General features: G+C 38.4%; 1 protein-coding gene across 11 annotated transcripts in view; it reads right to left on the bottom strand.

Moving 5' to 3' along the window:
* Positions 1–620: 620 nt before the first annotated feature.
* INPP5F (inositol polyphosphate-5-phosphatase F) overlaps positions 621–27087 on the bottom strand; it is a 44851-nt gene continuing 18384 nt past the window's right edge. For 2 of the 11 annotated variants that reach the window (XM_086616404.1, XM_086616400.1), the window contains 18 exons: positions 25131–25267; positions 23589–23717; positions 22721–22888; positions 22340–22396; positions 20572–20770; positions 18205–18384; positions 16251–16318; positions 15692–15816; positions 14203–14280; positions 13240–13360; positions 11345–11473; positions 9697–9814; positions 8602–8800; positions 7520–7591; positions 7348–7421; positions 5400–5528; positions 4583–4670; positions 621–3268 (listed from right to left, as the gene is read on the bottom strand). In XM_086616404.1, the coding sequence (XP_086472530.1) occupies positions 2134–3268; positions 4583–4670; positions 5400–5528; positions 7348–7421; positions 7520–7591; positions 8602–8800; positions 9697–9814; positions 11345–11473; positions 13240–13360; positions 14203–14280; positions 15692–15816; positions 16251–16318; positions 18205–18384; positions 20572–20770; positions 22340–22396; positions 22721–22888; positions 23589–23717; positions 25131–25267 (3206 nt within the window). In that variant the 3' untranslated portion in view covers positions 621–2133. Of the gene's footprint in view, positions 3269–4582; positions 4671–5399; positions 5529–7347; positions 7422–7519; positions 7592–8601; positions 8801–9663; positions 9815–11338; positions 11474–13239; positions 13361–14202; positions 14281–15691; positions 15817–16250; positions 16319–18204; positions 18385–20571; positions 20771–22339; positions 22397–22720; positions 22889–23588; positions 23718–25130; positions 25268–27087 lie in introns of those variants that run through there. The other 9 variants (XM_086616402.1, XM_086616398.1, XM_086616406.1 and 6 more) reach the window with 9 other exon arrangements.

A 27087-nucleotide genomic window follows, 5' to 3' on the forward strand; every position in this document is an offset into this window, starting at 1 on the left:
CAGAGTACTTGGAATTTCCTCTCCCTCCTCCAGAACCTTGACAAGTACCAAGGCTTAGGCAGTTTTTAAGGACTGTTCTCATAAAAGTGTCTATGACTTTCCCCCCACCCCCCTCTCATGAAGCCAGGGTTGTAGCAGGGCAGTGCTGGAAGAAAAGGATAAAGGACTTCAGTAATTTCTGTGTCACTTGACTGGCAGGGGGTCTAAATGTCTGTCAGTGCCTGAAGGGAGGCTGCAAAGAGGACAGAGACAGGCTCTTTCTAGTGGTGCCCAGCAATGGCACAAGTGGCCACAGCACAAACTGAAGCACAGGAGGTTCCCTCAGGAAACACTTTGTCACTGTGAGCGCTAGAAGAGATTGCCCCGGAGCTGTAGCTGAGTGTCCATCCTTGGAGCTACTGAGAAGCCATCTGGACATGGGCCTGGGCAACCAGCTCGAGGTAGTCTTGCTTGAGCAGAGGGTTAGAGTAGATGACCTTCAGCAGTCTCTTCCAAATTCAACCATTCTGTGACTCTTAAGCCAGAGACAGTCAAGACATTTACCTTTGAAACTTAAAACCCTGGAACACCATATCCCTTAACATCACATGCCAAAAGCCATCTTTTGATTCCACTTTTTTTTATTAAAATATCTCATGTATATTGCTCACATTAAAATACAGCAGTAGTTTAATTTTAAATATAGCCACAAGTATAGACACTCAAAAAACCCAAATCCACATCACTTTAATGAACCAAATAAATAAATCAGATTTGTTTATCAAAGTTTCAGACCATCAGGGTTAGATGACAATCATTTCAGACACACCAGAAGTCCTAAGACACTGCACTACCCTACCCATATGACACTATTTTCTTTAACACCACGTGCAGCCTACGTACAGTACATGGACTAGAACACAGAGGCACTGGGTCTATAATGGTGGTTATAGTTACAAACCACAGCATAGTAAGATCCTGCTTTTCAGCAGCTTTTGGATAATGTTCTATACTAGAATGGCATGGCAAGGCATTTCTGGGAAAAGTCATTTAGACAGATTAATCTTCTGACACACATAGATAAGGAGAGTTTTCATCCAATTCTCAGCATGAGTGGATGCTTAGCCTTAACCTGCAAGTATGCAAAGCTTGGGCTGGTCATGAATTTGGTTTTGTTTAAATGCTGACAGCTACACTCTAATGCAACACTGATTTTATGAAACAGTACACTTGTCTTCTGGTTTAGACGTTATTTGGACTTTTGCATCTGGAAAATTAGAATATATTTTAAAAAAATCTTAGCACAGAGGAACACAACACCTGAAGGTCCAGTATCTGGCTTGTCTTGCTTTACACAGAGACAAAAAATTAGAGCAAGTTGCCAGGAATATGGAAAAAAGGAAACAAGAATAGCTTTAGCATGGGCAAGACAATTAGAGGACATATGCTCTGTTTCCCCTCACCTCAAAACAAGTGTGAAAAAAGAAAAAATCTACAAACTAAAGTTGCACTGCAGGACTGTGGATATTTCAGATTGGATCTGTATTTTCATCTTTACTGAAAGTGTCCCAGGATGTGTAGAAAGAAAAGGGCAGCAAAAAGAAGACTTTAATTATGTTAAACAGAAAGTAATTCAACAAAAACACACCAATTCCCATTGTACAGGCACCATTCATAGGAAGCTGCATCTAAAACTTCAATGGAAACAAGTAAAGACAGTAGTCCAAAAATAAATAAAACATCATCTTCCAGGAAGTTATTTTGCTGGTGCAGTGCAAGATAAGTAAGGTCACAGAAGTGCAGTATCACCTTTTTAGTATAAATACTTTCTACGTTAGTCAGAAGAGCTACAAAAAAATCAGTCTCCAAAAAGAACTGTGCAACACATGTAAGACAGACAGCATGCTTCTGAAATCCCAGTGTCTAAGCTACCTGTTTAAACACAGTTTACCCTTCTTTTGTCTCAGCCACCTGAGGAAATCCCAAAGCTTGGTCAGAACCAGATTCATTTGCATCTCTCACTTCCTGTAAGCGAGTTCTCCGTATTATTGATCCTAGTATCCAGTAGCAGTTCATGCCACAATGAGTCCTGATGTAGTTTTTTTAGTATTATATTAAAAGCCACAACTAGAAGAACACTTCCTCAATTAGCAACTAAATTTGAATTATCCGTGTCTGGCATTGCGTAAACATTTCTCTCAGTTCTTTTTGTTTGGTTTCATTGATAGCTTCTGGTTCCGCAGGGCTCTTCTGGACCTTTGCCACAGCAAAGCTGATCCCTTGAGTCAGTCCTGCTTGCGTGATGTTAGCAACCTGGACCATAGAGCTGCGAATTTTAGCAAATGGAGATACAGCTCTGCTGCCACTGCTGTCAGCTGGAGAAGGAGTCATGTGGAGTCCCATCTCAAGGTTACCAGACACAGATCCTGGGCTTTTATGAGATGTAATGAAGTCAGTCCCACCAACAGCTAAAAGCTGAGGATTTGGCTCAGAAGACTGTACATCCAACTTAGATGGCCTGGAAGGAATGTCTCTGATAGCTTCAGCCTTAGCTTCTGCCTTGTTAGAGGTATTATTGCTGGTTTGATTTATTATGTGACGGGGCTCTTGAGAACCAGCCTCAGCCTCCAAAACATCTGACACCTTATTCTGAGCATCGTGCACAAACCTCTGGCAGTACACATCGATAGGTTTTGCAAGTTCCATCTCCACATTGTCAGCAGAAGGCGTGGGTATGTCTTCACAGTCAGACTGGCTGGCCTGAGAGACGTGGATCTCAGACGGAACATGAATGCTAATGTTCATGTCAGCGCTGCTTATGGACTGGGACCGACTGCCCAGCCGTGGAGCTGAGGCAATGATTCCACAGCTGGGCAGCACGTAGTCTGTCTGCCCTATGTTCTCCAGAGAGTCAGTCAGCTGGTTGTCCTCATCGGATTTAGAATTAGTCAGGAAGTCATCTGAGTGGAACGAATCATTATCCGATACTTCTGTATCGGATTCAGTATGGACTTTAGTATCTACCATTGGGTTCTCTAAAGTTTCAAGGCTACTATCTGATTTCCAAAGATTCACTTTCAAATTTGGCTTTAAAAAATTGACTTTCACTTCAGGTTTGGTAAAGCTGCCCAACTTCCGAAGATTGCTAATGTTTACATTGGATTTGGTTTGTTTCACTTTTTGATTGAGAGATGAGAACTTGCTCAGTAAATAATTCTTGCCTTGAGCCAGGGACCCTCTGTTCCGAGACCGAATGCCAATGATGTCCTCATGAGGTTTACTGCTCTTCCTGGAAGAAAAGGAACAAAATATCTAATGTACAGTCAAGGCAGGCTCATTTATAAACACTATTTACCACCTTCCAGTCTGTTTCCATAATACAGATGAACATTCTGGTAGCTACGTTATCCTTTCCATACATAATTATATACATATCTATATAAGCCTATCTCTCTCGATACCTATATCATATATCCATATAAGCTAATCAAAAAACAACAAAATCAGAGAGGGTTGCTACAGAATGGTAGCCAAACAAGGGGAAAAGCAAGCTTCTGCAGGCATTTTTAGGTTTTAAATGGAACTGGATTTGAATTCTCTATATTTGTAACTGACTTTGTGTATGCTGTACTCAGTAGCCAGATTTAGCAAATATTCAGTCTTAGTACCTGCAAAAAAGAGCAAGATTTTCTTGCTACACTTTCTACTCAGCGAGGAAAAGCAGCTGAAGTAGCAGCCCAATAATCAAATACAGAAGGAAAGTTACTGAAATATGTGTCCTAATAGTTTTCGCTTGACAATTGACAATTGTGCTGCACAACACACAGTCTGAACTGGAAGAGTCCAAAATAACACAACAGATCACACGTGAACTGGTAAAACACACTGAACTTCAGCTAGCCATCCTCGTACTTCTACTCCATTGTCCTTTGTAAATTATTTCCTCACTGTTAACAACTCACCAATGTTTGTAGATAAAGGTTACTTCTATTTAATTACAGACAATTGACAGCTTAGAGAAAGCTACCTAAAAAATTCTGTTAAGTACTTTTAATGATCAACTATGTCTTTATGTGCCACCTCCCCTTAGTAGACTTGCAAAAGGAGAACTTCTGTGCTGTTCTGACTAACACCTAGGAGTTCACAAGTTTAACTTCAGCCATTTCTTCACACAAGACCTGTGATGTTGTCTGGATTTATTAAACACTCAACTGCAGTGGAATCCAAACCAGATTTACACTTCACAGGTTGTCTTCTTGCTACAGAAACAGACATTAAGTTCAGATAAGAAAAATTAAATTTGACAAACTGATCATGAACCATCTGATTTGCAGTATGTTGTTTACATTTGGTAGTGTATATTGTCTAAAAGCAGTATTTTGTTATTTTACTTACATTTGGTAGTGTATATTGTCTAAAAGCACGCATGTACAAAAGAGTATTCTGCAGACAGTTACTGGAAGCAGCCCACAGACACAACGACTCTTAGCCCAGTAGCCAGACACGGACATTGCTTTTAGGCATCACATATGATTCACCATGTACCTTTAGCCACTGAGAGCAAGAGAGGGACACGGAAGGTTCAGGTCATTTAAGTGCTCACCTCTCCAGCTTCTTCTCAATAATGGGCACGTCGAACCCCAGCGCTTGCTTTGTGATTCTCAGCATTTCTGCGATGCACTGAAGAGTGTCTGAAATCCAATTAGCAGCCTGTCAGACCTTTAAAAAACCCCTTAAAATCCTGTATTCCAAAATCTAAAGTTAGGGGCTCATTTCTTTGTGACATAATTAAGTTTGTGTGGTTTTGTTGGTTTGTTTTGGGTTTTTACCCCCCTTTCAGCCTACAAGTTGCAATTCTGATTTCAAGCTCACAAAATAAGCTTAAAGAACTTAAGCCCTAAACACTGGGTATGACTGAATCACTGCCACGATTCAGCATTTGTGGAAGGAAGCAAAGCAGCTATATTTATTCTAATCCTTGTTGACAAAACTCAGTGCTCCAGGTAAGAAGTTTCATTTTTCCCTTATTAGTGTTCATTTAATTTAGTTAAACAACAAGCAAGAACATTTCTAGACATTAATTTCACTAAATAAATCAATTTCTTCCACTCTTAAGTTCATTTTATCTGTCTTTGGAGCAGTAAAGACCTGGACATGGTAATGTCTCAATTCTAGAGAGCTGTGTTGCTTTAAAGCCATTTCTAAAAGTTAGTTTTCTTTATATTAAAACAGTAATATTCCAGTGTTCACACAGGAAGCCACATACAGGATTTTTTGTTGGTTCCCCACCCTACACAACTGGATTAAAATTTATCATTCTTCAGAAGTTATTCTAAGAGCAATGGAAAAAATGTTTCCTAGAGAAACACTAGTATTCTAAATACACTTTTATGTATGAATTTTTTATATATGAAACAAACCTTTTCCATCTTCTTCTGGGTTGCGTACCACCGCTCTAAGAGTGTGAAAATATCCACTCATTTCTTTGTATTTGTAATGCAGCCTCATGCAAGAGAACTTGGGTTTGCCAAAGAGAGTAGGCTCAGGCCCTGAGGAATGAACCAGGAGATGAGAAACCTTCTGACTGTACCAAAACATACAGAAGAGTTGACAGTCCCTTCCAGCATAAAACGCTTTGTTTTCTGCACAGTAGGATAGACATTTTAAATGAAAGACTTTCACAATAACTAAACAATCAATTACTTTTGAAAAGCAATTAGACTCTCTGAGTATGTTTATTATAATCCAGTCTGTTTATTACAGATCACCCTTTCAAATAGGAGAAAAAAATTCTACACCTGTGTTTTCGGGTATGCTTCTGCAAGGGTTAAAGGGAAAGCTAAGATATTTTAACCAAGTGGAAGTAACGCAAGTTTCCAGATTTAGACCAAGTGCTTCAACTCTTCAATGCGCTACATCACATCTAGATCATGAAACAGAGTGGGTCTTTTTGGTTTTATACAGTATTTGGCCTAGATGTTTCAACTGTGTTCTGTGCATCACGATGTGTCACTGCGCTGGTTTTGGCTGGGGTAGAGTTAATTTTCTTCTTAGTAGCTGGTATGGGGCTGTTTTGGATTTGTGCTGGAAACAGTGCTGATAACACCGGGATGTTTTCGTCATTGCTGAGCAGCGCTTACACAGAGCCAAGGCCTTTTCTGCTCCTCAAACCACCCCACCAGCTGGTAGGCTGGGGGTGCACAAGGAGCTGGGAGGGGACACAGCCGGCACAGCTGATCCCAACTGACCAAAGGGATGTTCCATACCATATGACATCATGCTCAGCATATAAAGCTGGGGGAAGAAGAAGGAAAGGGGTGATGTTCAGAGTGATGGTGTTTGTCTTCCCAAGAAACTGTTATGCGCGATGGAGCCCTGCTTTCCTGGAGATGGCTGAACACCTGCCTGCTGATGGGAAGAAGGGAATGAATTCCTGGTTTTGTTTTGCTTGCGCCTGTGGCTTTTGGTTTATTTATTAACTGTCTTTATCTCAACCTACGAGTTTTCTTTGTTTTTACTTTCCTGATTCTCTCCCCCATCCCATTGCACGGGAGTACACAGCTGTATTGGGCTTAGTTGCCAGCTGGGGTTAAACCACAACAATTGCAGATCTCCACAGTACACCAGTGAGAGACTTTTCAGCTGAACTCTTAGAAATTGCACATACACAGTGAAAGTCACAGTAAGGAAACAATGAAATCATTATGTGTTGTGTAATGGAGGATAAAACTATTGGAGGGGGGCACACACTGGGGGCCACAGAAATTTCCCTCCCTTCTCTCCAGCTAGAACACCTTTTTCATCTGAGAAGTCAAAGATATCACATAAACTTTAATACTTTCAGCTGGAAGTGCTGGATTTAGCCTGCAGATGTTACGTTCTTCAGTCAATAAATTAATCAGCATAAGGTGATTTCATAACATGTTTCCTATCAGACCTAGAGAAAGAGTTTTAAAAAGCTGTGAAACAGATCTAAAGTACAATTCAGAACCAGCTGCTGTGTTTGGATCAAAGGAGCAGTGTATTGAATGCACATACCTGTGACTCAGAAGTTGATCAAATTGTTACTGCCACTCGATAAATAAGGAGATTTGTTTTGATAAATCCATGTTTAAGAGTTTTGAAAGAGGGAAAATTTTAGAACCCTACCAGTGATCAAAGTTTCCATTTCAAGCAGAAAAGACAGGACTGTGACAGAACACAGACTCAACTCTGGCAAGAAAGCACATTTCTAGCTATGGTGGACTCCATGGGATATTTGCCATCTGTCGAGGCTTGCTGTTTCAATAGATCTGTAGGATACTTCAATAAGTGTTCAAGTTATTGTTAAAATCATTCAAGAAAGATATATGGTGACTACATTCTTACCTATTTCTATTTTTTCCAGAGCTTCGAGACTTAACCTTTGGTACTGATTCACTTTGTCGATTTCATCATCATAACTAGAAAAAAAAAAGAATCAGAATTTAATGCTTCCTGCTCATGTAAAACAAAGCTAATAGAAATAAACTACACCTAGTAAGAGAAACTGGTAACTTACTAGGCCACGTAGTAGGCAGAATTAGAAAGTAACAGCAGAACATCCACGTCCTTATGAGTGGCATCAATGAGACTAAGGAAGGGGAAGAAGAATTAATACAGGGGAAAGGGGTTTATTTGCACAGCTGTAACCCATCCCCAGGGTATTTTAGAGACATTCTTTTACAACTGAAGGCAGATTCCAAACACGAGGTTTCAATTATGGTATGTTATCTTGTGTGATGCTGCTACCTCTTCACAGCCACTGAGAAACCAAGTTATTTGCGACACTTCACAAGCCAAAAGGTGATTCACCACTAGACTTGCCACACAATAAGTGGATCCATATAAGCACCACTCTCTCAAACCTGGAGTTACCCAATAGCTCAAATAGGGCAGCAGCAGGTCCAAAAATAAACAGAAAACCCACAAGCTATTAAAAACACTAACAGAGAGAGAGAAAAATCTCAGACTCAGTTAAGGTGACAAGTCTGTGCTTTTAATAGCCATCGTAACATCCTGCTTTGCTCTTTTCAGACGCTGAAGTTTAACCTGCAGAAGATCTAACCAGTTTTTCTTTTACAAGTCAGTGAACTCTGAACTTGATAAGACGACTTATCAGTGAAGTTAGAGTTCATGCCCACTGCTTTTCATGAAGAGAAATCTGGGCTTTTCTACTACTGACTCATTACACAAGAATTTAATCTGATCAGATAAGGCTTTGAAGTCAAGTTATACTTTCCCTATAAATTAATAAGGAACAACAGGTCCTCAAACACCCCCTTCTAAACTAAGGGTGGTCAGAAGTTCTCTTCATGGTGCTCACCACGTTTTGGCAATATTAACTGAATGCATGCATTTCCAGGTGAGGTCTCAAAGGTAACTCCAGCATGCACCATTTTGATGGCAATTTGGAAAAAGCACATGTTTAGAGGACCTTTCCTTTTACGAGTATTCCATCCCTTCAAAGACTCTTGTCATTCTATAAAACTGTCCACTTTCATTCTGTTAACACATCAGCTATCAAAAAATCATTTAACATCAGTAGTAATTAACAGAGATCTCATAGTAGCAGCTGATCAGTTATGACTTTATTGCGCAAACCTTGGATCACAGTCAATAAGTGCCCATCCTCCGTGGAATTTTTCATCATCTGGTAAGAGCAGTTTCATGTAGCTCTGCAACAGCTGGCTGATCAATTCCTGATGGCTTCTCAGGTTCTCCTTGTGCAGCGCTTCATGCTCTTTCTCTTTTGTAAATATGGAGTAAAGGTCCTCTGTTACAGGGATACCCTGCATCAAATCTAAATAAAACCCACCAAAAAAAATAATCAAACAAGAAACCAACCGTTAGAAGTGATATATGGCAAGAGTCCATTGATTACTTTATAAATTCCTTCCAAACATCTCATATTTGAAGATGCTCTTGAAAAATGGTTACTTATTCTTTCTGAATAGAATGTTGCCTGAAACTGCAAACTCAGTAGGTTTAACACTATTTTCTCTCAGCGAAAAGCAAGAGTTCAACTCACCATTTTAAGCAGCACTTGCTACATAAATTTAACTTTCTCTGAAAGAGGGACATTACAAGATAGATAATGCTAAAATGAAGCAAGGAACAAATTCTAGAATGAGTAGAATGTAATCCCTCTGTGTGGAGAAACCTTTTGGCTGCTGCAGCATCCTGTGAAAGTTCTTTCCCTATGCAGGCTAAGAAACACCTGTAGCTCGTTACACTGGGAAAGTTACCTTGAAACAGGTGCTGTAGCATTCAGCCAATCACTCTGGGAGATGGATGGTCAAGTGACCAATAGCCTTGACCCATCTAGCAAACCATGTGACTCCTGACTATTTAAGGCAGGGCGTTTACTCCTAAGGGCGAGGCATTTCCTCCTGAGCCTTGGAGGAGTGTGGGCCTTCCTTAGAGTAGAGCCTAAAGCCTTCGCATTAGAACATTGGTCTGCTTGGAGCTGCCTGAAGCCTTCCAGCTGCGACACCTCTGAGTGTTGTTTAATCTCCAAATGGAGAACAACTGTTCTATATGGTGTCCACTACATAGATATGAACATTATATACACTCAAGAAACTTTTAAGCTTTGGAAGGAAAAAAAAAATAATCAGTCAGAAAGATAAAGCCAAGACGATTTTAATAAACTTTTCAAAATACCATAGCTCAGCTTAGTTGAAATTGTATTCTTACCTATGACTGCTTGCCTATAAGCATCCCTGAAACGATTCAGGTAGTATCTGTTTGCAGAATTAACTCCATCCTTCATTACCCCTGCCAGCTTTCTTTCACCAGTCCTTGTGAAGTCACCCTGTTACACAGAACACGCGAATCATGCACACATGCAGCTCTGAAGTAGCCGTCTCAGCTCAAAGGCTTTGGCATTCTGAAACTCAAAACTGAATAGATGACAACTCAGAAATTATGTTCAAGTAACTATTTCATATTGATTTGAAAATACTTATTTTCAAAGAGCATCTACTTCTCATGACACTGTTTGACTCTGCAGAGAATCTTACGCTTTTGACAGACCTATGATTCTGTATAAACTTCTAATAGAAAAGAGTAATCTGGACACATAAGCCAGCTAACATTAAAACAGAACTTTAAAGACATCAGTCACAGATGCTTGAATACCTAAAAAAAACACACAACTTATTTTTTGGCCTTTAATGTAAAAGGAACACTACTGGAAGAATGGAGATGACTGGAGCTTACTGAAATATTCATCTTCTCTGCTTCTGCTACCAAAGAAGACAAGCAGAACATACTGAAGGAAAATAGTACATATCCTCACAAGCTCAGAAACAAAACAAAGTTTCTAGGCCACGGAAGGCTTAGAATTTGAATAAAAAGCAGTTTTGGTAGTTACACTTCATTAGAGGCTTCTGTTTGCAGAGATACTCTGAACACCAGCACAGAGCATTTCAAAAATCCATGCCAACTACTGTGAAGAACATTTCAAGTGGGTTTCACTTTCAAAGTAAAAGAAATATCATAATAAGCTGCAAATAAATGTAATCCACGAAACTCAATAGTGAGTAGAGAAGTTGTCAAGCAGAATGGCTGAAAATTTAGGTCTATAAATCAAAGTTCTGTGCTTCAGATTTAAAGTTAAATATTCACCATCAAAACAAGTGTGTCAGGCTGGTTTTTATTTCTTTTTTTCTAAAAAAGATTAATGCAATAGTCAAAGTTCAGTAGAGAAATTTAAAAAGAGATTTAAGTGTTAAGCATTTCCACTGTAAATGTATTTCCAATGCCAAATACCAGGAATACTAGAAATTGTTCCACCTGTGACTATACATACAGAAAGCAGCTCAAATTCTCACTTTTGAAAGTAGCAGGAGTGAACAGTAAGGAGTTTCATGCCTCATTTCTGATCTTGGTAGACAGATTGCATTACAACTAATTATGAAAAGTCTTTAGAAAATGTAACTAATTAATATCACTCTACTACCTACATATCCTCATCTTCAGCCTTTCAGAGTGTTTTTTGAAGTACTGTAACTGCTTAAAGGCACTATAACCATGCTTAAATTTGAAGAGAAGTAATGTTTAATACAGATCTTAACTTCTTAGCTATGCTTTGTATCTAGACATGACACTAACAGAACGAAGTTAAAATACCCAGCACTGCCACAGGACGCTCAAGTCTTCTCCAGTTCACACTAAGTGAGATATAAAATAGTCATCTATTGAAAAGCCTCCTTCTCTCTTCAAGACAAAAACATGCAGAATATTTGGTTAACTTCGTTACATATGCAAGAGTTCTCCACTGGATATAAGACCTGTCACATAACAGTGATCATCAGAACAGGTAACACTCTCCAACCTTTACCTTCAAGGCTGCTGTGCCAGCATACTGCCGGCTTATGGCATCTCCATTGTTGGCCCATATTATCTGGTAGATTCTATTGCATTTCACTGGCAAAGGCTGTTCCGGTGGCATCACACCCAGTTTTTTCAGCTGGAATTTGACATACATATTAATATAAGGTTCAAGATAGGAAATAATCTCAATATCAGAGCTTGATTAAAAAAATAGGAACACTTGCCAAGCATTTGATTGTTAAGTTTTATATGATCTGAAAAAAGAATCCATTCTACTAATTTGTCAGATTAAACTAATTGTTAGCAATGAATCACTAATTCATTGTTAAGCATCGTATCACTGGACACAGCAGTAGTATATTCATTATGGATGTAGGAGTCACTTTTCAAAAAAGGTAGCTGAAGGAAAACAAGTTACTCTGAATTACTGAAGATATAGGAAATGTTTCTATTTTATACAGAGAACTACCAAAAGAACAGACATCACAGAACTTTAACATGGATAAACAAGTTAATTTCTTCTATTCCAAAGGCATTTGTTGACCTCAGAGGTCTGAAAACAAGGAAATGGAATATCTCTCCAATTACAAGAAATAACACACTGGATTCTTAATCTTTTGCTTCTAGACACTAAGCAAATGTAGTTGCTCCATCTTCAAACTTACTCCTCCTCCAAAATAAAACCTTACAACAACTTCATGTTGTGTTTATTATTAATGCTTGTGCATTTTGGACAGTCACTGTTTAACACTGATACTCAAAGTAAGGTATCTCACTCTTCGGAACAACTAGTACTAAAGTTTTTCTAAGATAAGTCACAGGTGCAATACAAACTAAAGCCTTTTTACACTCTGAATTGGTAAAGCAGCACATCTTCCCATTCTGAAGCCAATACTCCCATACATAACAGCAATGTAGTCACTAAACATTAGGCCAACTGCAGGGATAACATGGACTAAATCATAGGCAAACCTCAATTTACAGCCAATAAAAAAACCTGCTAAAACACTCTTTGCAGGTTAGATGAAAATTGACACAAGTCTGTTCATCGATTTTGAAAGCCCCATCAAGTTCCCAGCTGAGAGAAAACAAGCCCTGCGGTCCCAAGGAAGTGCAAACGTAAGGTACATGAAACTCTCAATCTCCACTTGATGTCAGTCACCTTCCAATGTTCAGGGCATTTCTTGGTTATTGATTGATTCCAAAGTACTTCAGCTATAATACAAGAATGATGTAGGACATCACAAGCTAATATGACAGTAATGGTTACTGAAGTCCACAACAATCTATACAACTCTTGATTTTGAAGGATTGCCTTTGAACTCAGAGTTAACAAATATAGAAATTCTATTCTAAAATAACGACTGTGGAATTGATGCTCCCACCTCTCATTCCCAACACTATGTCAGGAGTTCATAAAAGCAGGTAAGAAAAAGGATATTTACGTCATGAATGAATTACTCATCTACACACATAAGAGACAACTAATCTCCCTACCTGCTGCACCATAGTATTTTATCTCCAAGTAGCTAAAATAGCATCCAATTTCTAGTTAGATTTTAGTCCTTTAATATCTCATTTAGTGGAGGGATTTATCTTCTAGGGCTTTTGTTTTTAAACTTTGTATTACTGCACAATTAAATCAAAACATAAGAATCCTCTCCAAGATGTAGACAGTCACTCCTCTCTGAAGGAAGAGAATATGCATCACTGTTTTAGAATGATTTCAAGTTACTTTAGCTGTACATACTCCTCTCAGCTTCATGGGTCCCCAAGTAGTTTGCAAAGATCCCTTTCAGTACAGGTTAGTTCAGCACTTTTCAAACACACAGATTTCCCTGTGAATAACCATCAAGTTCTGAGGTAACCAGTACTTGAAAAAAGTGCATTAATTATACATGCCTGCTGTTCCATGACCACTCTTGCAATAGCAGCCTGCACAACATTGGTACGATCCAGACAGTCCATGCAGTTAACTCGAAAAATTCCTTCCTGTTTACAAATCACACCAGCTTGATCAACCCTTTCAACAGAAAAAGAGCAAAAACACACGGAGACACTTAAAATCCAGCTGAATTTATCAGCTTCTACAAACAGTAGAAAGTTTTTTTTACACATGAAATACTATTTATAGTTTCCCCTCATCAGCCCAGCCACACCCCATTCAGGATTAACTACTCCTGTTCCCACTTATCATCCTCTTTCCTCTAGGCCAGATACCCAACACACAACCTACAGAGGCCACAAACTTGACACGTAATCAGATGCTCAATTCAATTCAATTCATACATGTATAGCAAAAGCTTTCAAGAGAAGCTATTTAATTTCAAAAATTTAGAAATCAACAGCATTGACAGGTCGGATGAGGCTTTGGGCAACCTGGTGTAGTGGAGGATTTCCCTGCCCATGGCAGGGGGGTTGGATTAGATCATCTTTGAGGTCCCTTCCAACCCAAACCATTCTGTGATTCTACGACAGTAGCACTTCACGCAGACAGTAACTGATGAAAGACTGCAGCCATGCTCCTTCCCAATATACATGACCATAAAGGTCAAACATGCCCACTGTTTTCAGTGGCAAGCCTGGCGTTCCAGGATTTGTGGGTCAAATACAAAGTGTTTCACATTAAATATAAAACATGCTACAGTGATAAATGCAGTAAGCCTCAGGCAAAAAACGATGTCTGAGAACTTTTGCTGTTATCTGTGTAGAACACCAATACTTCAGAACACAAACTCTGATGCACAAGCTGGGCATCAATAGAAGAACATAAAACATAGCAGTTATGACAAAATCAAGGCCTCTGAATGTGTACTTTTTTTCTACAAACATTTTATACTAGTCTAAAACCAGTGAAGTACCTACCAGCACCACTTCATGTCAAGAATAATGTCATGAATGGCATCAGTCAGTGTTTGAACATTTTCAAACTTCATTCCTCGGCTAAAATACAGAATTTCACAGAGGTTAGTTTGAACTGGAGTAGTGATTTTTCTTTACTCAATTGTTTTATATTATTTGTAATGTTACCAAAAAGAATGTTTTGGCTAAGTGGAAGAGACAGATGTTCCGTCCTGCAACAAACTTTAAATAGCAGCCAATATTCAGAAGTATGTTAAAGTACAGTTCAAAACCTAAATCCAAGACAAGAGCTTCACATCTTTATACTCTCAAGAATTTGCACTCTTGAATGCTGCTTCCATAAAAAAAGAATGAGCGTACAGTTATTCAGGCATGTGCAATGTTCTGATCTCATTTTAGGCTGTCTCAACAAAAGCAAGCACTATAGACTTGATATCAGGATGGCGTGTCCTGCTTTACCAGTGATTCTACAGAAAACACACCTACAGACATATCAAACCCTTCCACTCCCACACCATCAGGTCACTTTCAGTGTTGTCCTCTATCCACTCATGCTCAACAGTGCAAAAAAAATAGTCCTGGTTACTACAGCAGTTGCTAGCAGAAGAGCAGATGAACAAAAACGAAAGCTCATTTCAACAAAAGAGTAAACATCAAATCAATTCAAGATGTCAATAGTGCTACTCAAAAGAAGGCTCTTAAAAGCCATTATTATTTTGAGGGGTTTTTCCCCTTCCTTCCCCACTCTCCCCCCACCCCACCCGACAATATCCACTAATGACATACTTATTCAGTCACTAATGCTTTTCCAGGCCAGATGCAATCCTTAGATTAAGTTGGGAAATGAAGATTAAAGCAGAGTTTTCAGACCCCATACTTGTACACAAATGCAGCCTGCTTGGGGGAAGCATGAGAAATACATGCCTGTGTGACAGACCACACGCTTGGGCATGTGAACACTGCACTAGACTATGCCAACATCAGAGTGGAGTCATGAAAGCAGCAACTATTTATACCGGATTAAAGTAAAATCCAGTGTATTTTATAATGGAACAACAGCATCGGAGTTGTGAAAGAACCCATCATGTGTCTATAGAAGCAAGCGAGAGAAACAGGAGAATGGCTTGTAGTAAAGAATTAAGAGCAGAACACTACACAGTTTGAGAAGCAGGTCAGCCACAGCTTTACATTCATAGCATGTTTAAGGAAACTCTCCCTTATGCATAACATATGGATAAAAGGCAGAACAACTTCTAAGCTTTGCCTAAAAATAACTGCATATTTAGCAGGTCAGGGACACAAGATCAGGCAGCAGTGCTTGGTTATCCAAACTTGAACTTTTACAGTGCTTTAGTTTACAAAATACATTCTTCCTATCTAAAAGAACAGTGTTTCATGCAGAAGTAGAAACAATAATGGCTTTTCTCCCTCCTTCTACTCTCCTTCCATGCTAATAAAGAAAGACAAAGTGACTTTTTTTAAAGGTTCTTACCAGTGCTCATGGAAGTCAAATGAAACATATGTCAGATTTGCATTGTTGTACAGAAGAACTTGCTTAAGGTAAGCATCCCCAATAATCTTCTCTCTGCCCGTCTGATCCACCAAATTAATAATAACCTGTTCAAAAGTTTAAATTAACACCTGTCAGCAGCTACACAACTTGCTTAGATATATACTATGGAATAACAAATAGCTCAAGAGTTAAAAAAGACTTGTAGGTAATCCTGCTGAAACGACAATCTTTGCTAGATTGCACCCAAGATCAAATAAGCTCTGACAGTTACCTGCCTACCTTAACACAGAGAACTATGAATTCACAAGACAGGTATCAAAAGCGGGGCTTACATACTGCTGTACGTTATTACTGGTTTTTAGAGGCTAATTACAAAGATACTTGAAAAACTTCATAAAATTCAATTGATGTACCATGCTTCCAATTGTCAACAAGCTTCTAAAAAAACCTCAACTCATATCACCAACAAGAAAAACAGACCATCAACTTTCATCCTCTGCATTTTCACAAGATGACTATTTTATCATGTAGCACTCACCTGCTTTTTGTAATTTTTCAGTTGTTCTTCAAAGTGTGCACGAAAACAGGACACCGTTTCATTTTCACCTACAAGGCAGAAACAGCCTGTTCAGCAACAAGTCCTGTTTGAAGTATTAAATCATACCCAAATCCATATGCTAAAAAAACAAGACAGTTTTGCTTAAAGTACTTAGACATACACACCACACACTCTACAATTACTTTTAAAGATCTTTCATCAATTTGCTCAAATTCAACATTGTTGTTTGACTACAGTGTAGAGGAAACACTGTTCTTAAATTTTGCTTTATTTTGTTTTTTCCTCAGAGCAGATTGGACAAAAATTTAACTTTTAACAAACCTGCTTAATCCTTCCACATATGCACCACACACCCAAATAAATCTCTATTCCAAAAGAGTGACTATATTTGTTTTGCATCTTTTGAAAAAGTAAACTGAACTACAAGAAAGGTTTGCAAAATTGCCAAGGGGGACATGCAGGACAGGGAATAATACTGAAAGCATTACGCAGTTCTCCTACAGGACAAAACCACTTGCAACTAAAAACCAAAACCACTATCCAGTTGATTCAAGGCACCACTGACTCCTTGAAGTCTCAATTTCTACCTCAATTCCTACCAAATTAAATGCAATTCCTCAATATTTTTTTGAAACTAATCCTATTGGGGAGGGGGGAGAAAAAAGAAAAGATGAACAAAAAGAACTGCTCAGCTCTATAAACAGATGTCACAGCATAAGCTTTCAGTTTTAACTAATCAAGTGTTGTTTCCAAGTATCTGCGGAGGAGGGATTGGGAGGTGCTGTATTTTGATTTTCCTCACTTGATGAATTTATTCAACATTTCCATGATGCAGCAACAAGTCATGCCCTCTCCAGTAATCTCCAAGTTATTTGGTATAAAATCACAATAAAACCAAATCTGTTGACGTATCTTCCTTAAGTCTGGAAAGATAACAACTGCTTGTCAACTTCACATGTGCTTTGCTCAAGTTCCTAGGCAAGCTCAAAGGTCCATATCACTAGGTCTTAAGATACAGGGCAAAACAGCCCTTAACTTCCCATCATCACAGCCTCCTCTGAAAGAGCAGATTTTTTTTTCAGCCCTAAAAATAGTCTTCAGTGGCAGAAGACCAGACCTGCTCACGCAGGTTGTGAATGTTGTGAATCCAACACACAAGTTGGACTTGCAGAAGTACATACGTATGATCTAGGATGCCAGTCGACCCAATCAATGGGAGTCTGATTATACAGGATCATGAGCGTATTACCTTCCTTCCGAGGAAAGCTTATCCTTTACAATGCTAAACCTAGAGAAGATTCTGTTGACCTCTATTGTTAAGAGAATTCAGGCTATGAATACACCTGGTTCATACAGGCATCCAGATCTGCCACAGCCTCATTGACATTCTTAAATGGTTCAGTTTTTGCATTATCTTTGAGTGGAAAAGGAAGCAATGTACATCTGACAAAGCCCACTAGAAAGTATTTAATTTCAGAAAAGACAAAAACACGGTACTAAACTAGTGTTATATGAAATGTCTGTGCTTTCCCACATGGAAACAGCATGTTTCCATAACACAGAAGGAACATCAGCCTCAACTAACTTCATGGACAAAGATATTTGTAAGACATCAATGTCTAAGCAGGTTCTCAAAAGAAAATGTCAAATTGTCTCCCTTCCCAACATAGAAAACACTGCAACAAGTAAGACTAGACATAAAACAGGTACTTGATTAAAAACTGAAATTCAAGACCTGTTGGAATTTACAATGGACAAGAAGTCAGAGCTCTGCATAGTTGCAATTAGAGGAGAAGGCAACTGAAGTCAAGTCATTACCCTTATTCCTGGCTTTTAGAAAGTGCCACCGAAAGACTAGTAGTAAAGTAGCACTCCAATGAGCCTAATTTTTTAAAGGAACTCTGATCTTTAGATATTCCACTCAAATACTTACTCCTGTCCAGTCGGGGCCGTGGGTTATATCTGTATCCAACTTGGCTCCAGAAAACAGGCACAGAGCCTCTTGTTTGTATAAATGAAAGAGTATGATTATGAACATGAATCAGTTGCTCTGTCTCAACATAATTTGCCACATTTCCATTTTTATCAACACCTCTTCGCTTATACCGCATTCCTAGGAGGAATGAGAATGATCAATTCATATTAAAGCATTAGACTTAAACATTAATAACTTTTGTTAATAATTCCTGTCAAAGAATGTTGTCAAAAATAGTATTCTTATTTTTGACAACAAGAAGAGTTCTAGCCAAAATCCATGATCAATGGTAAAAGTCACTCCTATCCTAGTCTAACCCCCGAAAGTTATGTTGACTATATGGATAAAGTTTAATAACGTTTATTTACTGATATACTACAAGTAGCAGAAAGTAAGTTGACGGAGCAAGGCAGCCTACTGGCACTGTGAAGTCAGATATATCTAGTCCACGCTACGGTACCTCCTGGTCTATCAAGTTTAGCAGAAAGTTTTACTTTAGTGCTTGGCATTTTCCATGAACTTAAAGGCCACTTTCATCCTCCACTTCTCACAACAAGAGATTCCACAAGCAGCCCAAGAAGATTTGCATGTTCCACAAAACAGAAGACCTCCCCCTGTTGTTTTAAACTGTATAACGAATTCTGCACATGAAGAACAGATACTGCTCTTCTGACTACACAATTTTTCACCTAGTCATCTCTGATCTGATCATTAAACAGAACAGGTGTTTGTATGGCCTTTACTCAAAGGAGAGTACATCACTATTTCAGAAAGGATGCAGGTGGTAGCAAGGGATGGGGAAGGAATAAGTTAAAGGGTTGGAGAAAGTTTCAAGTCCATGATTCATAGCATGGAAATTCAGTTCCACAGAATCCCAACAACTCTGTTCCAAGTCCTGAAGCAGCACTGGACCACACTTTTGAACTGAACCCCAACAGCACTAGCTAAGGACTACAGGAGACAAGAAGTTAGCAATAGTGATGTGAAAAGAACGTAAAACACCCATCATAGGGACTCGTAAAGGCTCACAATATGTCAAAGCAGTTTTACAGCATTTAATCAGAGAAGGCTTTTAGACTGAAGCATCAGACACCCTTTACTTATGTTCTGCCACCAATAGTGGCTGTTACAACAACCCAGACTAAATCATTGTACAGGAAAATTCAGCTCCTTTACTTCCAATATCTCAACTTCTGCAGACTGTAGGCTCTTGCTCTCAAGCTTAAAAAAGAGCCGTCTTCCTTATATCTCATGATACCTTTTCTTAAGGTCAGGTATGTTGATAATTTAGCACAGTGTTGGGGTTTTTTTTCCCTAAATCACAAACAAGCTGGTTGGCAATTAAAAAAAAAATCAGCATATTTAACATAGAATTATCTTAGGCTTTCAAATCACTGTTTCCCCTGGGTTTTTTTGGGGTGCATTTGGGTTTCTTTCATTATAATATTTCAGAAATGAAAACACTTTGAACTCTTGGCTAGAATTACACATTACAGAATGAATTAAACACACAACTTAATCCTATAATTATTTATCAAAACATTTGAACAATTTACTGAAACCATCTTTTTGTGTCAAGGGAGAAAGTTGTGGTACAAGGCCAATCCCATATCAGGGTAACTTGATCAAGTTTTTTTTCTTGTTTTGACAATATAATTGTGTAGGAAAGGAGTTGGACACAGTGGAAAGTATCTTTAAAAAAATATGATAGACTGAAAAGGCTTAGTTGTACAGGACCTACTAAAGTGCGAAGTGATTCAAACTTCCTTTCTGTGCTCCTGACAACAGGGAACAATTTTTGCTCACCTTGCTGCTAGCAGAGTAAGGCAAATAAGGTGCAAGACAAAAGCATGGTCCTTATTTCACACCTCAGCCCTACACAAACATTGCTCGGGATGCAGGCACACACACATGCCTTTTCAAGTCTATTCAGCTGCTGGCAAGCCCTCAAAGGAAGATCTTTGAAAACTGGACTCCCACCCAGGCCTATGGAAATATATCAGGACTGAGCTGTACCCAAGGTCCTAAATGAGGTGTTCTTTGCAAAGACAGAATTTTATCTTAGAACTGATACACCCAGATACATTCAGTGCTCAAGAGGAGACTAGTGAAGTCCACTTAGTAACCGCTCTAAGTGACCATGGTGTAGTGCTGTATGCACTACCGCCTTTCCTGTATCCTCCTATAAGCAGGAAAGGCTGCAGCACATACTCAGACAAGAGCTAAACATCTGCAGAACAACACAGCACTCTTCCAAGTTTTATCTTCTGCATCCCTCTCCAGTGCTCAGGAACAATCCCAACGCCTTGAGCTATATTTGCCTACCAGCTCTGTGCCGACTCCGGCGTGAAATAAGTGCCACCAGAAATGTTGGATGAATGTCATCTACACAAGTTGATTCCTGAGGAGGAGTTTCAGGACTGCTCTTATCATCATCAGAAGATTCACTATAGTTTACTACAAGCTCTTCAATTTGCACAAATCCTTGTATGATGGGTATAATCCAGAAGTCCACTTCAGCATTCTGAAGGTTACAAAAAACATTTACATTCTCGTTGGTTCTACATTACCTACGATTATTTCAACCATCTCATGTTTATAAACAGTTGCTTCACATGCTTTTCATGTTCTACAAAATTTGCCATATCCTTGTCTTACTTCTGAAAGAGGTACCAGCATTTTTCCTCCATTAGTCATAGGGCTTTTAAATCAGAAGGGAAAAACAGAAAGCAACTTAAGATTCTTCTGTGGAGATGAAGCAAGCTGAATCCAGGCAAGGCAAAAAGCACTCCTCTACTCCCAGCTATTCAGGGATAGAAGAGAACCCTGCAACGTTTAAAAGCCTCTTTTCCTCTTTCCTCAAAGGGGGCTTTCATACACTGTTACGTCTGATGTTTAAACACATTAAAAGCTTAACATAGTAATTTCTGATGTCAAAATCAAAGATAGTTCAGACAGAGCAGCAAACATTGGTAATTTATTACCTAGTTTCTGTTTTAAGGTAGTTTTACAACCTTTATGTGGACATATAGCATATTACATTTGTATGGGTAGATAGATTAAAATTTTTCAAGTGTAATATTGTTAGCCTGTTTTCAGCAAAACATATTAGCATAAGCTGTATATGGGCCAACTTAGTACCCAAGCCAACTTGTTCCAGGCTCTGCACATTAGTGCTCTGTCGTCCTAAAACCTCAATTCCTGAAACAGAATTTAGATTTGAGTTTCACACTCATTCAAGGTTATCCATTTATATCTTATAACATTAAAAACACAACTAGTTAAAATCCTGCATTGTACACAACCTTTCACAGAGCATCTAGGTTTACTCTGCTCTGACTCCATAAGCATTAGAGTATATAAAATTATTCATGAAAGAGAGACGCAGGGCATAAGTTAAGATGCCTGCTGTCATCTTTAAAATAACCCAAGACTTGACCTAAACCAGCATACAGTAGTTAGTAACTCAGTCCTTTATCTAGGACATTAATTTGAAACAAAGGGAGATTACATATTGAAGAAAAAGAGTGGTTCTATGTTTCTTCGTGCCCATTAGCTACGAAAATGCTTTATCTACTACTCTGAATAACTGTACAGAATAATTTGTTCTACACTACTGTTACATTGATCAGCTACTACATTTAAGGAGAAAAACAGTATTATTCACTTCGGAAGACAAAAATCTTGTCTCAAGAAAATTTTGAAATTCAGAGTTTCTTTTCTGCCTCCTCCTCCTTACCAAATAATCAGCTCTGCCCAGGGATAATCCATTCCACAGATACATACATCTTAAGTTTACCTTCAGAAATCAGCACAAAAACGTGTCACACATCAAGTTATTCTGCATTGCTTTATTGGGAAAAAAAAAAAAATTCAATTGATGTGCATTCATTAGCAATGATCACAGGATAACTAGAAGGCTGCTGGAAGAACATAATTCCAGCTGCTCAGCTTCAGAAAGTACAACCCTGATCCTGACCTGTCTGCCAGGCAGGTTTTTAAGTCAACTTCTATGAAACCTTAAGCAAACATTTCAACTAAAACTAAAAGAATGGTTCTCATAATAAACGTTACTGTTAGAAATAAGACTCACATCAATGCTGATGAGATCTTCAATCATGTGCTTGTTCCAAAAGAATCTGTCATCAACCTGTTTTAAACAAAAAGGGCAGTTTTTGCTTTGTTTTAAGTAAGGTTTGGCAGTATCTTTGGTAAAGACATCAGTGTTATTCAGTACAACTGTACATACAAGTCTAGTATTCATGACTTTTGAATGTAACAGCTCGGTTCAAGACATGCTGCTGGAGACTTTTGATTCATTTCCTTACACTGAAGCTGGTAACAGGGCAGGATCTTCAGTTGCTGTAGATTATACCAGCAGAGAATGAGACGAGTCAAGTTTGGACCTATACTGTTGAACTGCACATCTCCCAAAAGGGAAAAAAAAACAAAACACCAACCACCACACACTTACTTTTCGCCACAGGGGTGAGTTAGTTTTCTCACACGCGCTCTGTCTCTGCACAGAATTTGTTAGGTCATAGGTCAGGCTGTAGTAAAAGGAGTCTGAATCCATGAACATTTTGAACAACTCCTCCAATAACCTCTTCTCCAGCCTCTCTTTTTCTTTGCTTTCTTTAATCTGAAAGAAAAGCAATGGCTTTCTTATGTCCTTCTCTTTGACTGAAAAAGACTCCAGCCACATTTGCAATATGCCATTTCTAACCTTGTAGGACATTTTCTTATTGAGGAGCAGGCTTTTAAAATTCCTAGCAGAAATGAACACAAAAGCCAGCATCTTCAGAAATATCACGCTATTACTTCTAGCAGTAAGGGTATTCAGACCAGTCAGACCCTGAAACATGCTGCTTGAATGTAAGGTCCAGATGTTTCGGTCTCAACAGTTTCTGTGAAATACTGCATCTACCTGTTCTGAATTTTAATATTGTTTCGACTTTCAAATGCAAGCCATTATTGTGTAAAAAGTATTTTGTTAAGATTATACGGTGTTCTCTGATGAACTGTGCACCAAATTTTGTCTCCAATTCTATATGGTGAGATGCTTATTCAGAACCATTTGTAAAAGTTTAGAATCCCACTAGAAGCAATCTTGGTAAGAAGGTACTTAGTAATTCTGCCAAAATTATATAATCACAAAATGAAAAATCATAGAAGAGGAAAAGTTAAATAATCAAAAATTAAATTGAACTTCAAGACAGTAGTTGCGCACTCTGCAGTTTTTCACTAGTTCTCTTTTTAGGTCTTAGTACTCCATTTGATCACACACCACAGCCTTTGAATTACCAACTAAACATTTAAAAAAAAACAGTAGAAAGCTTTACCTTCTTTTTATTTGGAGCAGACACATTTGATTTAATTTGAGTAAGAGTCTTCAGCAGAAATTTTGTGTCATCTGGGGACTGCGTAATCTTCTCTGGCTTGTTTATCCCAAAATGGTGCTTTTTACAAAGCTAAATAATGATATTGAATTAAAGCCAATATTTAAATACTCTTTAACAAGTTCAAGGAAATTTTAATTGAAGTTTACAAAAGCAAGACTGCAATGTCCACAAACCTAGGAGAGACACACTGAAATACAGGGGGAACATGCAGGTTCCTATATCTATAGGATATTTCTCTCTTTTTTTACAAAAGGCATTTTTTCCTGTGGTTGTGACAATACCTGCCTCAATATGACATGACTTGAGTATCCAGACCCACTTCAACTTCCCACCCAAATTAGAATGTAAATTAGTATTACTCGTTTAGAATGGTTTTTCTTCAGCCATTCTCTTTTGGAAAAGATTCTGCAATATTTAACGTAAGGGTTTCCCCTGAAGCCAAGTTATAGAATTAAGATTCCAAAGCAAAATGTAAGCAAGAGCATCCTTTTAAAAAAAAAAATACACTCCCTCTTGATTCAGAGGGAAAAGATATCGGAGATATCATGTGATATCTTTCTTCCCAGAAAGCACACATGAAGCCCTATCTTAGGGATATTCAGGATAACCTCAGGAGTGAGCTGAAGTACTTAGAGGGCACTGCAAATCTGAGTTCCCGCACAGGTTTCTAGGCACAGAAGCACCTAGCAGATGCACTATGTTCTTGCCTACACAAGAAGGTATTACATCTAAATTTTAAGTCATATTCTTGTATCCCAGACCCTGGGATGTTCTAATGCCCAGACGCTCAAGCAGCTCTTCATGCTCCTATAGCTTCAGCAAAGCTTTGGAGATTCCATTTCACTCTTTCCCTCTTCAGGGAAGGATTCTCATGCTGTCATACTGGCACCACAGAGACTACGACAAGTCATCCTGCTCCTCTGTCATCACCCCACCACCATACACACTCAAAAAAGAAGCCTAAAGTCAGAATTGTTCTCCCAACAGTCTACTAACCACAGTGTACATCATCTGAGAGTACTAGCACTTACCGAAAGCCTTACCATCCTAGTCATTAAGAGGTAATCATGAGAGCTGCTCTTTGTTTGTTTTGTTTGGAGGTTTTTTGTATTTGTTTTGGTAGGTATTTTTTAAGCAAAAAAAGTTCCTGTCCTAGTCTACAGCTTTGTCCCTTTAGATGATTCCAGGGGATTCAGTTCTGTTCTCAAATGATCTGTTGCTCATATTACACTAAGAAAATTTTGTTCTTGTGCAGTGTTTTCAAAGGTCTTTATGAAATCTAGGTATAATTATATTGTAATTTCCCTCCCTAGCAGAACTTGTGATAAAAAAAAGAAACAGCACTTTAAAAAGCATAAAATGTTCAATATGTCAGCATACACTGGGAAAAAGATAAGAGGTATGTGTTGAACTATTCTATTTCACATTTAAATTTCACTGAAGCAGAAGGGGGAAGTTAGAATTCACTGAAGATACTCATACCTCTAATTCCAGATCCTGAGGTTCTGTTTCAGAAAGTGGAATCACTGCAATCTTCGTTATTTTGCAAACCTCATGGTCTCCTGGAAGCTTGCCAATCAATGCTTTCTGACGAATTAAAAGTAGCCACCACGGTAAATCTGGAAAAAGATTAGTACATGCTTTGATTTGTCCATCAGGCATTTACTTTGATTAGTCTGCCAGAAGCTTCTCCCCAGCACAAAACCCCTGCCAGGAACCATTTGACCAGAAGACTTCAGTGAATGCTGATTTGCTATCGCTATGTTTTGTTATTATGCATTGCAATTAAAAAAACACCCCAAAAAGCAATACTTATTCTGTCTCTAATATAATCAGGAGATTAACTATTTCATAGACTTACCCATTAGAGGTGAAGTTACCACTGCTTCATCTATAGCAATTAGGCAATCTCTAGGATGATGTACATTCCCACCAATGTCATTACTAATAGCAGTACAACTTGGAAAAAATAGCTGGAACACAAGCTAAGATTTTTCCCTTTGTACCTTCTGTTGTGTATAAAACAGCAAACAAGACAGACACACATAACACCTGATAACAAGATTCAGGAGTTACGAAATCTGGTGAGCACAGACTGCATCATAAAGCAGCTCATGTATGTTTTAAGCTTCACAACATCATTCCTGAAGTATATGCATCTAAGTGGTGTAGAAATTAATGAGCCAAAGACTATTGAAGATATTGGTAACAGTTGCATGTCATGCACACATTAATCTACAAAATCTGGCAATTGGAAAAAAGTATAACCTAAAGGCATTTCTAAGCAGATACACCTTAGTGAAAACTGGAAAAGAAAAGAAGTCTCCAGCTACTCCTCAGTCTACCTGTTATTAACAAACCCTGGTAGCAGTGATCAAGAACTTAAGAGCTTAATACAGCCGAGTTCTGTGTCCTTTTTTTTTTTTGAAATGCACTCAGTCATCTTGGCATATGTTTCAAAACTCTATTTGTATAATAGAGCCACAGAACATTCAAAGATAACAGGAATTCCCCAGCAGATCAAAAGAAAACAGTCAGGAAGTAATTATGCAGATAAAGCATGCCCTAAAGTAAAAGCTTCAACAATAGCCATTGAAGCAGCATATTATAATTGACAGCAATATCTAAATAACTGAATCCCTAAATAGATATGCACTTCTGCAGTTAAAAAAGTAGTTTCATAGAGCAGTTTTAAAAAAAAAAAAATTAGTTATTGTCTCCTCAAGGTGGGAGGTATGGTGTGTTCAGAAGAACAACACTACAGCTACATGTTATTCCAGACGAGCGCATGCTTTAAATCATCTCTTCAGATCTAATGTTCATTTTCAGCATTTTGTGAACTGTGGCAGAGCAGATGGCAACAACTAATTTCAAGTACTATATCTAAAGTAAGCTATTAATTCCCATTCCTCACTACAACAGGAATTAAGCTCCTTTTTCACTTCAACATTGTCAGCACACCAGTGTTGTTTATCTTCTCTAAACACTTCCCAATCTAGCATTTAGTTTCTCCACATGCTTTTGCAGTAGCTTTTCTTGATTTTCTATAAATGCTGCTTTTTGTAAGTATTTTGATTTTAGTGAAGAAATTCCATGCTACCATTTTCTTTTTTTTTTCCCCCTCACTTGGATAACTTAAAACACATGCAACTAATTTTTAAGTTGTTGACTGGATAAAGTTAGATATGGCAGCAGTTATATCCCATTGAAGACACTTCGGATGCTGAAACACCGTTTCTATCAAGACTGAGGCATGCTAACAAAAAAGCTTTCCTTTTCTGGGGATAAGGAAAGGAACTCCACTTCCCTTGTGTGTATTGAGTCTATGGAACCTTGCCAGAAGCGTTTAATTTGGGTCTTAATTAAACACCACTGGAAGAGCACCACCAAACTGACAGAAGTACAGACATTAAACTGCACAGGAGTGTGCTTCGACCAA

Source organism: Tauraco erythrolophus, chromosome 9 (assembly GCF_009769465.1).
Source record: "Tauraco erythrolophus isolate bTauEry1 chromosome 9, bTauEry1.pri, whole genome shotgun sequence".
NCBI classification, from domain to species: domain Eukaryota; kingdom Metazoa; phylum Chordata; class Aves; order Musophagiformes; family Musophagidae; genus Tauraco; species Tauraco erythrolophus.